The sequence below is a fragment of the Equus asinus genome, chromosome 7 (assembly GCF_041296235.1).
Source record: "Equus asinus isolate D_3611 breed Donkey chromosome 7, EquAss-T2T_v2, whole genome shotgun sequence".
NCBI classification, from domain to species: Eukaryota; Metazoa; Chordata; class Mammalia; order Perissodactyla; family Equidae; genus Equus; species Equus asinus.
The window spans coordinates 48,459,607-48,474,865 of record NC_091796.1 but is presented as its reverse complement, the minus strand read 5'-3'; the positions used below and the strand labels follow the sequence as shown (position 1 = coordinate 48,474,865).

Below are 15,259 nucleotides of genomic sequence, written 5' to 3'. Positions count from 1 at the left end.
CAGGAAGTAGAATAGTGGTTGCCAGGGCCTGGGGGGAGGGGAATGGGAGTCGTTATTTAATGGGTACAGAGTTTCACTTTTGCAAGATGAAAAGAGTTCTGGAGGTTGGTTACACAACAATATGAATGTGCTTAACACCACTGAATTGTACACTTAAAAATGATTAAGAAGAGGGGCCGGCCCGTGGCGGAGTGGTTAAGTTCACGCGCTCCACTTTGGCGACCCAGGGTTTCACCGGTTCAGATCCTGGGCGCGGACATGGCACCGCTTGTCAAGCTGTGCTGAGGCAGCGTCCCACATACCAGAGCCAGAAGGATCTAGAACTAGAATATACAATTATGTACTGAGGGGCTTTGGGGAGAAGAAGAAAAAAAAAGAAGATTGGCAACAGATGTTAGCTCAGGTGCTAATCTTAAAAAAATGGTTAAGTTGGTAAATTTTATGTCACGTGTATTTTACCATAATTTTTTAAATGTAGATTTTTTTTTTAAGTAAGGCTTCTTTTTTGTCATGGGCTTGGACTTACATCACTAGCTCAGTTTGGTATGGAACTTCCTCTTATTCCCCAGCACGGCAAGAAAATATACAACAAAACTTTTAACACTGCAATATAATGGCTTTTTTTTTTTTGAGGAAGATTATCCCTGAGTTAACTACTGCCAATCCTCCTCTTTTTGCTAAGGAAGACTGGCCCTGAGCTAACATCCGTGCCCATCTTCCTCTACTTTATTTGTGGGACGCCTATCACAGCATGGCGTGCCAAGCGATGCCATATTCACACCCGGGATCCAAACCGGCGAACCCCGGGCCGCCAAGAAGCAGAACGTGCGAATTTAACTACTGTGCCTCTGGGCCGGCCCCTATAATGGCTTTTAAAAATTCCCAAAGAGATGGGTCATTTAGTCAGTATATGCTTTAGTATATTCATTTAAATAATGGGGGTTTGGGGATTTCCTTCTCACCTCTCTCAGTTTCAGAGATTTGGAGAAACACTAAAAACTTCTATTTTCCTTCTTTACCTACTGCTTTCTTTTCGCCACAGGTCACGGTTTGCTGTGGACGTGCAGACAACATCTTCCAGAGGGCTCATGTTTTACACGGGCACTAGGAACTCCTTTATGGCTCTTTATCTTTCAAAAGGACGGCTGGTCTTTGCACTGGGGGCAGAAGGGAAAAAACTAAAGCTCAAAAGCAAAGAGAAGTTCAATGACGGGAAATGGCACACGGTAAGAACGGGCTGCATCACGACCTCCCGTTGGTGCAGGATTCACTGTTGAGTAGCTGCAGAGAGAGTGTTGGCACTCCTCCAGGCGTGAAGGCGCAAGCACTGGGAGAGCTGGGCTGGTCGGAGGCACTGAGTGCCACAACGTCTCAGCACCAGAGACTGCTGCACACCCCATGCATGGATGTCACACTAAATGCAAGATGGGCTTTACTCACTGCTTCTCCAGTCCCCTCCACACCTCCTTGGCCTGCCTCGCTGCTCCTGCCTACTCCCACCCCTGTTTCCTGGACCATTTCTCTCCTTCAAGACAGTTTCCAGGTCTCCAGGCCCCTTTCTGAGCCTGCAATGCCTTTTCCATATCATGAGCGTAAAGACTCATATCCCTAGCATCCCCGCTCTTGCCTGAAGGCATCCCAGACTTAAAGAAATAGACTTTAAGGCAAGAAGGGACCTATTTTTTTTTTCCTGATGAGGGAACTGGAACGCAGAAAACTTGTGACTTCACAAGTTGCACTCACGTAGTCACTCAACAGATATTTAATGAGCTGCCATCCTGGAGCATATAAACAAAAAATCCCCAAGATAATGTTGGACACTCATAAATGCTTTGAGACAACACTAAAGCCAGGTAAGGAAGTAATGGAGGGAGAAGAGAGACTATTCTAGATAGGGTAGTGAATGAAGCCCTCCTCTGGGAGGTGACAATCGTATGAAGTTATAGGGAGAGTGTTCCAGGCAGAGGGAACAGCAGATACAAAGACCCCGAGGTAGGAATTAGCTGAGTACACAGAACAGGAAGAATAAGAAATGGGCTTCAAGAGTGAGGCAGGGTCCAAATCATTTGAGCTTCGAAAGCCAAGGTGGGGATTTTAGATTTTATTCTGAGTATCTCCGATGCTTTTAGAGAACCTTCAAAGGAGATTGACATAAACAGATTTATATTGTTAAAACTCTCTTTAGCAGAAGAGACTAAAAGGGGGGCAAAGTAGAATAGGGGGGCCTTTGCTTTGAGAGGCTGTGAGGGCTGGAGAGAAGTGGACTGTCCGGATGTGTTCTGAAGGCAGAATCAAGACGGCTTGCTGATGGATTGCATGTCGAGTGGGAAAGAGAGGAGTCAATATGGAGCCCCGTGATTTTGGACCAGCAGCTGGGTCAATAGTGGGACCAGTGCTAAGATGGAGAAGACAGGGAGGAGGCGGGTGTGACCGGCGAGGGAGCAGTGTAGAGCTGGGGAGAGCAGGAGTCCTGCCGTGAACGTCGGAGGCTTGTGTTGTCCCTCAGACCTTCTGGCCACATGTCAGGAAGCAGCAGAAGCTACAGGTCGCAGCTGGGTGTACAGACTGGGGAGTCATTAGTGACAGTCTCATAGCCGTGAGATGGCAGAGTCCACCCTAGAGTCCAGGGATCCTGACTTGTAGCAAAGAGTTTAACACACTTCCTCCTCTTATTAGAAGAGAAGTAGCCGCTGGCCCCTTGCTCCAGGAGCCCTGCTCAGGGGAGCGCGTGGCTCCCCCACACTTAGCTCTGCGCAGACTATGCCTTTGCCTTTGCCGCATGGGTGTGTGTTTATTTGTGATCCTTTGGCTCTTCCGTTGTTTGTCTTTTGTATAAGTTTTCAGATCAATGATATTTTTTTATTAGTTCACTTTTAAGTAACCTTTGTTTAGCTTACTTATTCAGTTCACTCTGTTCAATATCTAACCTAATCTCACCGAGTGATGATGATGACAGTACTAGGGCGAAACTCTGATTTTTTAAAGGTACTTGAAGGCACAGAAAAGCATTTTTTTAAAATTTCCCATGACCACTAATAAAATACAGCACCAGTTGTCAAAGGTAAAAATACAAGGCCAGCCCAGTGGCGCAGCGGTTAAGTTCGCATGTTCCGCTTCTCGGCGGCCTGGTGTTCGCCAGTTCAGATCCTGGGTGCAAACATGGCACCGATTGACAAAAGCCGTGCAGTGGTAGGCGTCCCATGTATAAAGTAGAGGAAGATGGGCATGGATGTTAGCTAAGGGCCAGTCTTCCTCAGCAAAAAGAAGAGGATTGGCAGTAGTTAGCTCTGGCCTAATCTTCCTCAAAAAAAAAAAAGTGTAAAAATATGATTAACTTATTTTCTCTACTCTTAAGGTGGCCTTTGGGCAAGATGGAGAAAAGGCGCGCTTGGTTGTGGATGGTCTGAGGGCCCGGGAGGGGAGCTGGCCCAGAAGTTTCACCGTCAGCCTCAGAGTGCCAGTGTACCTGGGGTCACCTCCCTCAGAGAAGTCAAAGGTAAAGAGTTATGGCTCAGAGCTGTAGATGGCAATAATTCACCTATAATGTCATCTCAAAAGACTTTAAGTGATTATTAAAGAATCTCAATATTCAGGATATTCAAAGATCTCCAAATACTTCAAATGATTTTTTCTGACTACCTAATGTTCATAAGCCCACAGAGAAGGTGCCTATTCCCCATTCCATCCCTTCCTTTTGAGTCCCAGGCCCTGAAGGAGTGAATCTGGGGCTTCTCCATGGCTTTACAAACGTGAATCTCTTAGTTTCTCCTCCAGAGAATGCCAAAACATAGGTTTTGGATTATAGACAGAGATTTTTGATTAAGATAAAGTTTTCCAAACTTTGGTGATTTGTGCTGCCTTCACCGCATTTGCCATACCCAGGTAAAACATTTACTTAATACTTTGCCCCCAGTCAACTCACTATTTAATTTAAATTCGTTTTTAAAAGGTCTTTTTCTCTGTCATAAACAGAATCCCAATATCCTTTGCCATAAAGAGTAGGTAACCATAAAAATAAATGCGTGAAAATAAAAGTGTTAATAAAGTCTAGCTAGATAGTGTGGCCTGTACTCCCTTCATTTGGAGAAAAGGGAGCTTGACAAGTGATCAGTTATATCTCATATAATTATAAGAGATGTTTGAGACGTATTAGCACAAAGCTAAAATTTGTTCCTTGCCCTAATCAGAAGGCTAGAAAGAGAAATGGAAAAGGACGAACTTAATAACTGAATATACGTTTTCATGTTATTCAGTGTCTGAAATAAAATTATCTCAAGAACCAAATTTGGGGAAACTTTGGGCTAAGGGGAAGTCACAAGTCCATCTGTCTCCAAGAAGGAGGGGTGCATAACGGGATTCGTCAAGTTCAAAGGCTCTGATGCGGCCACGGCTGCAGGGTGAGCTCTGTGAGTGCCCTCCCCGGGTCAGTCTCTCCTCTCACACTGCCAGGGCGCTCATCAGGCCTGAGTTCCTCGGGGCCGCCCCACCCACCTGTCTTTCTTCTCCCAGATTTGCCTTTTGCTCCCACAGTGTGGATGGTCCTGTCAGCAGCTCAGGCCTAGGAACTGCCCTCCCCCTAAATGCTCTGCCAGATGCTCGGCCTTCTTGCCTATTTGTTGGCAGCTGGTGGCCCATTCTGGCATGATGTTTGCTTGCCGCAGGGGAGGAAGGGCCAAGACTCAAAGCTGGGCCTGGAAATGGACACAATTAAAGCAGGTCATTTCCTCAGCATGGATTGGAGGCAGTCAGGCTGACCTGGCCCAGGCCACGGTGTTTCCACAGGTCTCAGCCTGGCTCACTCAAGTTTTGCATTGGGGTTTGGGCTAAAACCCCAGCAAGTCATAAAGTATTGTTTTGCTTTATTATATATAATACCTTTTGTACACACATATATACGTATATATGTACATATGCGTACAGTACATATATACACACATATACATATATGTACATGCACCTACATATGTGCATAGACATACAGACATACGTATACACATATGTGGCATATATATGCCATAAATAACACATGGCGTAATATAGCATGTTTAATATATAATACATATATAGCGTGTAACATTAATTGCTAAGGAGGATCTTCAATGTTAATGTTAACTTTTCTGCAAGCTCTGCACCTGTTTCCCTCTCAGAGAAACCACAGGATGGGGTAGCCATTCAAGGGCACAATTTGGATGTTCTTTTGGATAAACCACACTCCGCATCCTGATATCTGGGATAATCCACAGCACCCCATCTACGACATTCTTACAAGCCAAGGTTCTTTTTGCAGCCTTTCTTCGACCTGAGGGTGCAAACCATTGGATTACCTTCCTTCATATCCTTTCAGAGGGCAGATGACATCCATCAAACAGTGCCTGCCTCTGAATTCCAGAACCTGAGTCAGCCTTCAGGGATTCACTGTTAAGTTATGGCCTATCCTGGAGAGTCTGAGCTTGACTTCACATGCAGGCTCTTCATCGTATAAGATACAAATCTTCAGAAACTAGTAATTTCATAGGGAGCCCAGTGGGTAGTTTATTGTTGACAGTGACACCCCATGCATCTCTGGTATCACCGTGTTCTCTTAAAATTATCCTATCTTGCATCTGTTGTGTAGGATTCCAGGTCCTAAAAGCATTGATTCTAGAAGGGGGTTTAGGAATTTTATTCAGTGATTCTCTAACTTTTTTGAAAATTTCATGAAGGTTGCTGTCCTTCTCCCCAGGAAAATGCACGTACAGAGAACATCTGGTGTGTAGTTTAAGGGGTCACAGAACCCCAGAAGCACATCCCAGGTCCCCACGTGAGGAGCTCTGTTCCAGGCCAGCTCCAGGCAGGCATGGGGCTCCACGCAAGCTCACCAATGCTGCGCGTTGCATCTTATTTTAACTCTAAGGCGTTCGTGATTTGTTGGTGGTGCAGGAGCCCAACAATGTAGGGAACTTTTTTACACTTTGTTATTTTTGGAATGTTTTGGCCTCTTTTTTCACTCAGCTGCCCTGCATTAAGCAATCATATGGGCTCATGAAGCCCTAAGAAGTGGTTTGTACCTGCAAAGAGACAGTGAGATCTGTGAACTGTCAGGTGGAAATTTCCTCCTCTTGCAGCTCTGTCTGTGTGTCCCGGGGTCAGGTCACCCTCCCTGTTCTTGTTCCAGCACTAGCTAGTGACCTCCGCTGCCCCTGCCCTCTGCACACACACCACTTCATTTCGTGGCACCTTCAACCTTCAGTCACCCACCAGACCCTGGCATCCAGGTTTTTCTTGGCACTATGGGCAGGGAGCCAAATGGAACAGTCAGGCCCACCTGACTCTTTAAAGCAGGAAAGTTAAACCCCCCCCACCTTCCCCCTTTTGCAGACAACTGGCCCTGCCCTTAACCTTGGCTGCCTGTGTACTTCTGGAAGTTGTGGATAATGAAGTTTGCTTTCTCTTCTGCTTGGTTGCAGAGCCTCCCCCAAAGCAGCTTTGTGGGCTGCCTGAGGAACCTTCGGTTGGATTCGAAACCCCTGGCTACCCCTTCTGTAAGCTTTGGGGTGTCTCCCTGCTCACATGGCTCTTTGGAGAAAGGCATTTATTTCTCCCAAGAAGGAGGTCACATCATCCTAGGTAAGGTGCAGTTTGGAAGAGTTTATGACTTTGAGTCTGAAGAACTCCATCCTTTTCCTTAAATTATGATGTTTTAACTTTTTTTTTTTCCTTTTGGAAGCTAACTCCGTGTTGTTGGGGCCAGAATTCAAACTTGTTTTCAGCATTCGCCCAAGAAGTCTCACTGGAATCCTAATACACATCGGAAGTCAACGTGGGAAGCACTTATGTGTTTATATGGAGGCAGGAAAGGTGCGTAGCAGTCTGGTGACATGGGAAGGACATATGGCTTTACGTTAGAACCAGCTTCCATCTCCGGAGACCACAGTAGGTGAAGTCACGGTGGAGAGTGGAACCCAATCATTTATTTAAGAGACCTGACTTCAGGACTAACTTAGCATTTTCCTTCAGCGAGTAATTTTGTCATCATGTTTTCTGTTCTTCATCTTTAAAATCAGAAACCTCAAACAAGTTGGGCTGACTTCCAGCCCCACCACTTAATTATATGGCCCTAGGGAAGTTTCTTAACCTCTTTCAGACTCAGTTTCCTTATCTTTAAAATGTGGATAATAATTCTTATATCTTAGAGCTTTTGTCAAGATTATAGAAACTGCCATATACTCAATAGATGTTCCTTGTTCTCTCCTCCCCTTTACTTTTGTCACATCTCTACTTTTATTCATAAGGGCACTACCAGATGTCATGGAATGTATTTTCTCACCAGCTGTCTACAGCATGTCGCACCCATGCCCATGGCCCTGTATCTACTGAATCAGTGTCAGAATCCTCTTATCCTCCCTACACAGCTCACCAGCCTTTCTGGTCCCTGCAGCCAAGCTGGCCACCAGGTCTCCATACCAGCTTGCTTTGGCTTTTCCTGGACTCCTTCAGTGTCTGTTTCTTCTGCTTCATCCTTCTCATTACTCACAGGTCTGGTCAATATCTTATTTTCACCACCCAGTTATATCTCTTTCCTTCTCAAAAAATCTCTTTAAAACCAAATTCTTCCAGGAAGCTTCTCTTAGTTTAGGCCTCAAAGCAAAGATTGATAGTGTGCCGTTTTCTTTCACCTTCATCCTTCCACAGTTTATTAAATGTGAGGTGAAAAAAATTTCAGAAGAAAATAAAACTGTCCAAACTCCCAGAACACTTTTTAGTGGAGTTGCAGCCGTTAAGTCTGAGTGGACCTCTGGTAGGCCAGAGAAGAAAGCAACTGTCTGCTTGCCTGCGGCTCCGACTTGGGGAGGGGTTAGGGAGGGTTTCCAGGGAGAGCTGCCGGATGGAAAATTATCGCAGAACACTGAATCAAGACCTGACGCCCTTCACAGCAGCAGTGACATTGTTTAGTCCAAAAATTGCCTGAGAATAGGCTGTACTGCCTGCTATATGCAAATTAAATGTAAATTGTTTATAAACACACTTAGTTTAGTCCTCTAGTTTATTCACCTTGATTCAGCCCTTGGGGAATCCTGGCCCAGAGAGTGGGAATGCGAGATTCTACGCTATAGCACATTGAGTGCCTACCTCCTGACATGTGCCCAGGACCAGCGCCATCAGTTGGCTTGTTGAGTTCCTTGGACAAGAATCCCTCTATAAGTCATGCATTCATGGAATTCATGAATGCCTCAGCCAGTATTTTTGCCCTCCAAATTTCACATGTCCCTCTGAACAGAGCTACTGTCACATATTAACAGCTAAAAAGGCTCCTCGATGCTAATGGTCACCTTTCAGTGGGGCCTGACAGAGGCAGAGCTCAGATTGGGAGGGAAGGGCTCATTGCCACTGGCAGCAACCTCAGGCAGGGCCCTGGGTTTGTAGCCTGCTTGCCTGGAAGGGATGCAGCAGAGAGATTCTTGCAAATCCTTGGGCCCCTGTGATCACCTGGTGCTGGAACGGTGACCTATATCTAAAGTGCTTCTGGGCTGTCGGGGTGGAAAGTGTTGGGAGGGGAGGTTGGCCAGAGAAGTTGGCTGCACCTGCCTTTCTGAAGGAAATAGGAAAATGCATGTGTTTTCCAGGTCACGGCCTCCGTGGACAGTGAGGCAGGTGGGATCTTGACATCGGTCACACCAAAGCGTTCTCTGTGTGACGGACAGTGGCACAGAGTGGCAGGTATGACATCCAGTAGCCTATTTTTCACACACTGAAATGGTCTCCCTTTTTATCTGGACTTGAATATCCCAAATGCAGCCTCAGTCCATCGATCTATTAGAGTCTGACCAGGGTCAGCCCACCAGCTTAACATGGTGAGAATGTGTCCATTCCCAGCCCCAAGTGTATTTACGTAATTCATGGCTGCTGCCTCCAGTTCTCCATAACATACTGAGACGGTTTTTGTTTGGAGGCCAGCCAACTGATAAGCTGTGTTTATTTTCAAGGTAGTAAAACATTGTGATTTCGATTTTGGCTCTGAAGTCAAAAAGAACAGAGGTCTTTTTGAAATCTCAGTTCTAGCCCCTACCTGTGTGACCGTGGGCAAGCTACTTGGTTGTTCTTTATCTTCAGTTTCCTCATCTGCATAATGGAGATAAAAATACAATTATGCACCCTATAACAACATTTTGGTCAACTGCATATATGAAGGTGGTCCCATAAGATTAGTACCATATAGCCTAGGTGTGTAGTAAGCTACATCATCTAGGTTTGTATAAGTACAGTCTATCATGTTTGCACAATAGTGACATCGACTAACAATGCATTTCTCAGAACAATTCCCTGTCATGAAGTGGCACCTGACTGTAGTATACACCTCCCAGTGTTGTGAAAATTAAATGGGATAATCCATATGAAGTGCTTGGTTAGCAGTGTCTGATATGTAGTAAGAGTTCAGTAAGTGTTTACTCTTACTATTGTGAGGTAAAGGTTCATTGTTGGGTTGTTTTTTTTCAACAACCATTAATATTAATGCAAATAACTTAGACAAACCACTTGGTGAAAAACAGGCATAGTCTCTCAAATTGAATCTGCCATTGTATGAGTAACATATGGACATTAATTTGGTGATATATTAACCTGTATTGGCTAAAATACTTTTTGTAAAAAGTGGCCTTTTCTTGACTGATTTGAGAGCTTACTACATTGCAATTAGCTAAGATTGTTAACATGAGAGAAATTTTGTTTCAAGGGTCAAAAGCAACTGTCTTTGGAGTCAGTTCTCAGTAGTGTCTTCTTGGAAAGCAGCTGAGATCACATGAAATAAGCATGGCTGCTGGAGGCAGGGGACCAGAGCTCGAATCCCAACTCACTGAACCTCACCGCCAAGCCATCTTGTCAAGCTTCTCAGTGATAGAGAGTCAGTCTCTTACGTGGGAAATGGAAGAGATAATATCTTCCTCACAAGTTGATTTTAGGGATTAAGTTCTGTAACGTGTGTGGGAGCCCCTGAACACCACTTGGTGTTCAGAAGTTGGGCGAATTTATGTCTAGGTTGACCACATTCCTGCCAACAGCGCTCCCGCGGGTCCAATTAGAATGAGTTTAAACAAAGCCAGTGGTGACACACTAGTATAGACATTATACAGTGGGCAGGGCTCTCCTCGGGTAATAGGCCTGACCAGCTTCCTTTCTTTCCAGTCACCATAAAAAAACACATCCTTCACCTGGAACTGGACACAGAAAATAGCTACACAGCTGGACAGCTCCCCTTCCCACCTGCTAGCGCTCGGGAGCCACTGCACATTGGAGGTGTCCCAGGTAACTCTTGCCCTGACTTCTACACCCATGTTGCCCCATGTGAACTGTTAACATTCCCATCTTAACTCAACAGATGTGACGCCCCAGCCCATGGGTTATGAGCAGGGCAGCCATTGGCTGGATGGTGCAGATAGGGAGGCCCTTTGCTCCAGCGCGTGGGGAAACTCACTTGCCAGCAAAGGGCACATTTCAGAGCAGCCCAGGCCACGTGACTGCCGCTTCCTCTTGTCCCAAGCCTATAATTGATAGGTTTCCCTTAAGAGTCTGCGTTATCCTCACAGCCTGATACCAGTAAAGAATCAGGAAAGGGCTGAGAAGCTGGTCTCTCCCCTGCAAGCGTTTAATTTTACTGAGGAGATATTAAGCTTTGTGAGGCCAGAACAGGCAGGCTGAGATGGAGTCAAGTTCAAGACTGGAATTGTGCCTGGAAAGAGCCTTGTCATTCTTCCTTGTTTTATGTCTCTCCTTATGTCCCTTTATGTCCCTTGCTTGTTAACGTTATAGGTCTTCTGCGACCCATATAAAGCACTAGAGTTCAGAGTTATTGTCTATTGATTTGGGCCCTGGAATCTCCTTCTTTGAAGAACTTGAAGAGTAGCTTTGCTGCTGATTTATCACAGCAGGTGGTGTGTTGGGTGCCTGCTTGAAGGGAGGAGGTGACTGGGCGGGCTGAGACCCTAGGTCCCTTTAGCTCTGATAAGACTGTTAAAACACAGGGTGCACTCATTTGACAGTACGAATCATTCCAGTGAATGCCTCTCCTTTTCTCTTTCAGCCAATTTGCAGACCCTGAAGCTCCCTGTATGGAAATCATTTTTCGGCTGTGTAAAGAATGTTCAAGTCAACCACATTCCTGTCCCTGTCACTGAAGCCGTGGAAGTCCAGGGGACTGTCAGTCTGAATGGCTGTCCTGACCACTAACTCAAACCTATTACACAGCGAGGAAATTGACCTTTGAAAGCACCGATTACCCAACACACCTCCCTCTCCCCACTCAAGATCACTCTTGACTTAAGACACCATCCAGATGGGTTTAACGGCAAATCTAATTTTGAATTCCAACCACATATACCCATCCTTTTGGCATTCAGTGCTACACACATATTTTATACAAAAATCCCATTTCTTGAAGACGATGAACAAATTGTAATATGCTTTTAGTAATATTGTTTTTCACTAAAAATTAAATGTCTTTTAAAGAACACTATTTTTCACTTGCTAAAAAATAAATATCTTTTAAAGCACTTTAAAAATACAAAAATTTTACATATGTTAAGGGGCTATAATTTATGGGGTTGAATAAATGCAGTGCACTCTTTAAATTATGTTGTTTTATTAGCATAAAACCAATAGTTTTATGGTCATTGTTATTGTATTAATTCTTCAGCACCTCTTCAGTGTGCTACCTACAACACGGTTTCTACAAATAATTATTGAGCACATACTGGTGATGTACCGTGTGCGCTTAGTGTTGAAACTACAGTCAAGTATAAGAAACAATTCCTGCCCTGAGGGAATATGCAGTCCAATTGGAGACACACATAATATTCATAAAATAGTCAATAACTAACAAACCAAATTAATGAACCTGTAATTCCACTGGGCTTCCCACGTAGCCTTCCTGAGTCTGCTACCAACCAAGTCTAGATTATGATTGTCAGTTCCTTGAGGGCAAATCCCATCTAATAGGGCAGCTGAGGTGCATATACGTCCTGTAATTAAAGCTTTGTTTGGCAGGCTAACAGAAGTCAATGAAGAGGAGGAGGACTTGCTTCTAGTTTTATCCACGAAATAATGAACGACGTACCAGACCAATATTATTACCCAGCACCACTCTCCCTAACAAGACCATGCAAGCATCTCTGTATCTTCCACATAGCATTTATCAGAAAAATAATAAATCATTCTAAAATTGGATCTAGTTATCCCATACAGCATCCTTATAGCTATATGCCCTCCACCTCTAAAACTGAGCCATATTCCCTTCAACTCAAAGCTCTTTTATGACCCTCACACTGCAGTCCTGTGGACATACTTTCTAAAAACCATATCTACGCAAACATGGAATGTTCTCCTAGAGAGGCAGCAAGGTCCCCATCACAGGGGGTATTCAACAGAGGCTGGCTGCTAGGCTTTAGGGATGCTGTGCTGGCTCAGAAGTTGAACTGCATAGCCCTAACTCATGTAGTTTCCAAAAACACTGATTTTCAAATGAGAACTCTACCAGGTGATTACCACCCAGGGACTGAGTCTGTCTGAAAAGCATCCATTGTACCTGTCTTTGGCAAGTCTTCACTAAACTGGCGATTCTCTCTTCCGGGTTCCTAGTGTTAACCTAACTGAATCTATGAGGTTATTCATTAATACTAATTATTTGTTAGCACTTCCTAGATTCGTTATAAAGGGGCAGTCAATTCTTCGCTAATCCCAGTGATTTTCCCTCCATTTTGTAGCAGCTGGAAGACAGGCATCCATCTGTCTTTTCTGAAGATAATCCCAGCCACCAGAAAGCAGCGGAGAGTGTCACAGGTGGAATTACAGTTGAGGAAACAGAAAGCCCCCAGCATGGCTATTCTCAGATTGTAAATGTGTGTTGTCTGAAAGGAATGTTGACAGCTCCTCAACCGAACCATCACAGAAATTATTTGTAAACTGTAAAGTGCCATACAAATATTATCACTGTTACCTTCTTCCTGGCACGTAACCTCTCACAAATTGGGCTGGCCTTGGGGTAACAGGCTAAGTAGGGACATCAGGATCACTGGTGGTTGACCAACCAGGTCGCAACAGGTCCACAGGTGGTTCCATTTTGGTCCAGGGGAGTGGGGCCTAGATTGTGAGAAGACCAAAAGCCTATCTCCCTGGACAACAGTCACTGCAGGGGCACCTGAAGAAACTGAAGCAATCCTGTGCCTTCAGGGGCTGCTTCCTATAGCACCTCACAGGGCACCTCTTGACGTCATTCCTCAGTACACAGGGTTGTTGAGTTTTTGCCACACTCACAATAACCCCATGTCGGAGCAGAGCAGCTCCTGGCAGAACATGCTGACATTCCCTTCCTCCCAGGCAAGAAGTGGCCTCACTTCCCCACAGAGAACTTTGATTCAGCTCCTTTTTGCTCCTACTCTCCCCACAGAGCTGCACTGCAAAACCCCCAGACCCTGGCTTCTACCTTCCAACCACGTTCCCTCCTCTCTCTTCCAGTTCCCCGGTGCTCTTTTTACCACTTCCAACTTTGGGTATGTCAGCGCTAGCCCCAGAAAGGCCAGATTCTTTCCTAGGAATGATGACTTAAAGCCAGCATATGAGTGGAGCCGTTTTTAAACAGCATTATTTTATTGACTACAAATGGTATATATGTTCACTATAGAAAAATTGGGGTATACAGAAAAGCATAAAAATTACCCATAATCCCATCACTTAGAAGCCTGTTTGTATTTAGTAATATATGTGTTGTCTTTTTTGATGCACATAATATTTCCTTGTGAAGTCACAATTATGCTGTATATATTGTTTTTTATATGGTTTTAAAAACTACATGGTGAGTGTTTCCCAGGTCTTTGACTAGAACATTCTATCAGATGAATTTACCATAATATATTTAACCAACCTCCAATTATTAGACAACTGGGCTGTTTCAATTTTTTGCAATTATAAGCAACTCTAGAATGAATATGTCCTGAAATGTAAACATTTATTTTCTTATGATAAATTCTTAGAAGTAAAACTACTTCTACAAAGGATATGAATGTTTTTTATGGTTGTTGTTAGCTATTGCCTAATTATTTCCCAAAAGGTTGTATCTACTTACATTCAGAGTCTTTTTTAACTGGCCTTAGTCCCTGATGCTACTAAAAGTAAACTCACCAAGATCTGCCAATGGTCTTCAAGACAAGGAGCAGTTGTTGGAACAAGCCAGTTCATAGAGATCCGCCAGTGCTCCCGGCTCCTCCGAGCCGAAGTCACACCACCTGGAAACGCATGGTCAGCGCGTGGGCTCTGATGGGCAACTCTGCAAAACACCTTAAGAGAGCAAGCAGTTTTATTCATCGCTAAGAACCGGTGCTGAGCCACAGACACAGCCAGGTGTGCAGAACGTGTCACTCTCAGAGAGCCCCCAACCAATGCCAAGCCTAGGACATGCTTCCAGAAAGGAGAAGCCACTCCTCCAAGGGTTTGAATCATGTGCTGTGCTCTCTGAGCAGCCACCGAGCCTCAGCCATTCATCCAGCCAGTGGCTCCTTGTCCTCCACCTTGTACGTTTGCTTTCTTTACAATTGAAACTTTCATCAAGATTTTCTCAGGCAAAATTTCCAGGATTTAAATGTGTAAAAGCTCAAGTCCTCATCCCTCCCACCACCCTGCCCTCAAACAGAGAAGTCCAAAGCAGAATTCTTTTTTGCTACCATGAGTGATAGTGGTAATAGTGGTAGTGGTAGGTGACAGCTGTGTCATGTTTCCCAGTTCTTATTTTTTTTTAGATAAAATTGACATATTATATTAGTTTCAGGTGTACAACATAATGATTTGATATGTGTATACATTGTGAAATGATCACCACCATAGGTCTAGTTAACATCTGTCACCACACATAGTTACAAAAAATTTTTTTCTTGTGATGAAAACTTTTTTTACCCTTAGCAACTTTTACATATGCGATACAGTATTACTAACTATAATCACCATGCTGTGAATTTCATCCCTGTGACATATTTATTTTATAACTGGAAGTTTGTACTTTTTGACCCTCTTCACCCTCATTCCTCCCAACTCCTGTCACCTCTGGCAACCACCAGTCTGTTCTCTCTATCTATGAGCTTGGTTTTGTTTGTTTTTTAGGTTCCACATATAAGTGAGAACACATGGTATTTGTCTTTCTCTGTCTGACTATTTCACTGAGCATAATGCCTCCAAGATTCATCCATGTTCTTGTAAATGGCAAGGTTGCCTTCTTTTTTATGGCCGAATAATATTCCATTGT

The 15,259-nt window shown here is 44.3% G+C and overlaps 1 protein-coding gene across 3 annotated transcripts in view; it reads left to right on the top strand.

The window, feature by feature from the left end:
- The window catches only part of LAMA3 (laminin subunit alpha 3), a 255,342-nt gene extending 243,860 nt beyond the window's left edge, over positions 1 to 11,482 (top strand). For all 3 annotated transcript variants that reach the window (XM_044774483.2, XM_070513304.1, XM_044774484.2), the window contains 7 exons: positions 1,043 to 1,226; positions 3,356 to 3,496; positions 6,447 to 6,606; positions 6,707 to 6,837; positions 8,604 to 8,697; positions 10,159 to 10,278; positions 11,054 to 11,482. In XM_044774483.2, coding sequence (XP_044630418.2) covers positions 1,043 to 1,226; positions 3,356 to 3,496; positions 6,447 to 6,606; positions 6,707 to 6,837; positions 8,604 to 8,697; positions 10,159 to 10,278; positions 11,054 to 11,199 — 976 coding nt within the window. In that variant the 3' untranslated portion in view covers positions 11,200 to 11,482. The remainder of the gene's footprint in view (positions 1 to 1,042; positions 1,227 to 3,355; positions 3,497 to 6,446; positions 6,607 to 6,706; positions 6,838 to 8,603; positions 8,698 to 10,158; positions 10,279 to 11,053) is intronic.
- The last annotated feature ends 3,777 nt before the right edge of the window (positions 11,483 to 15,259 follow it).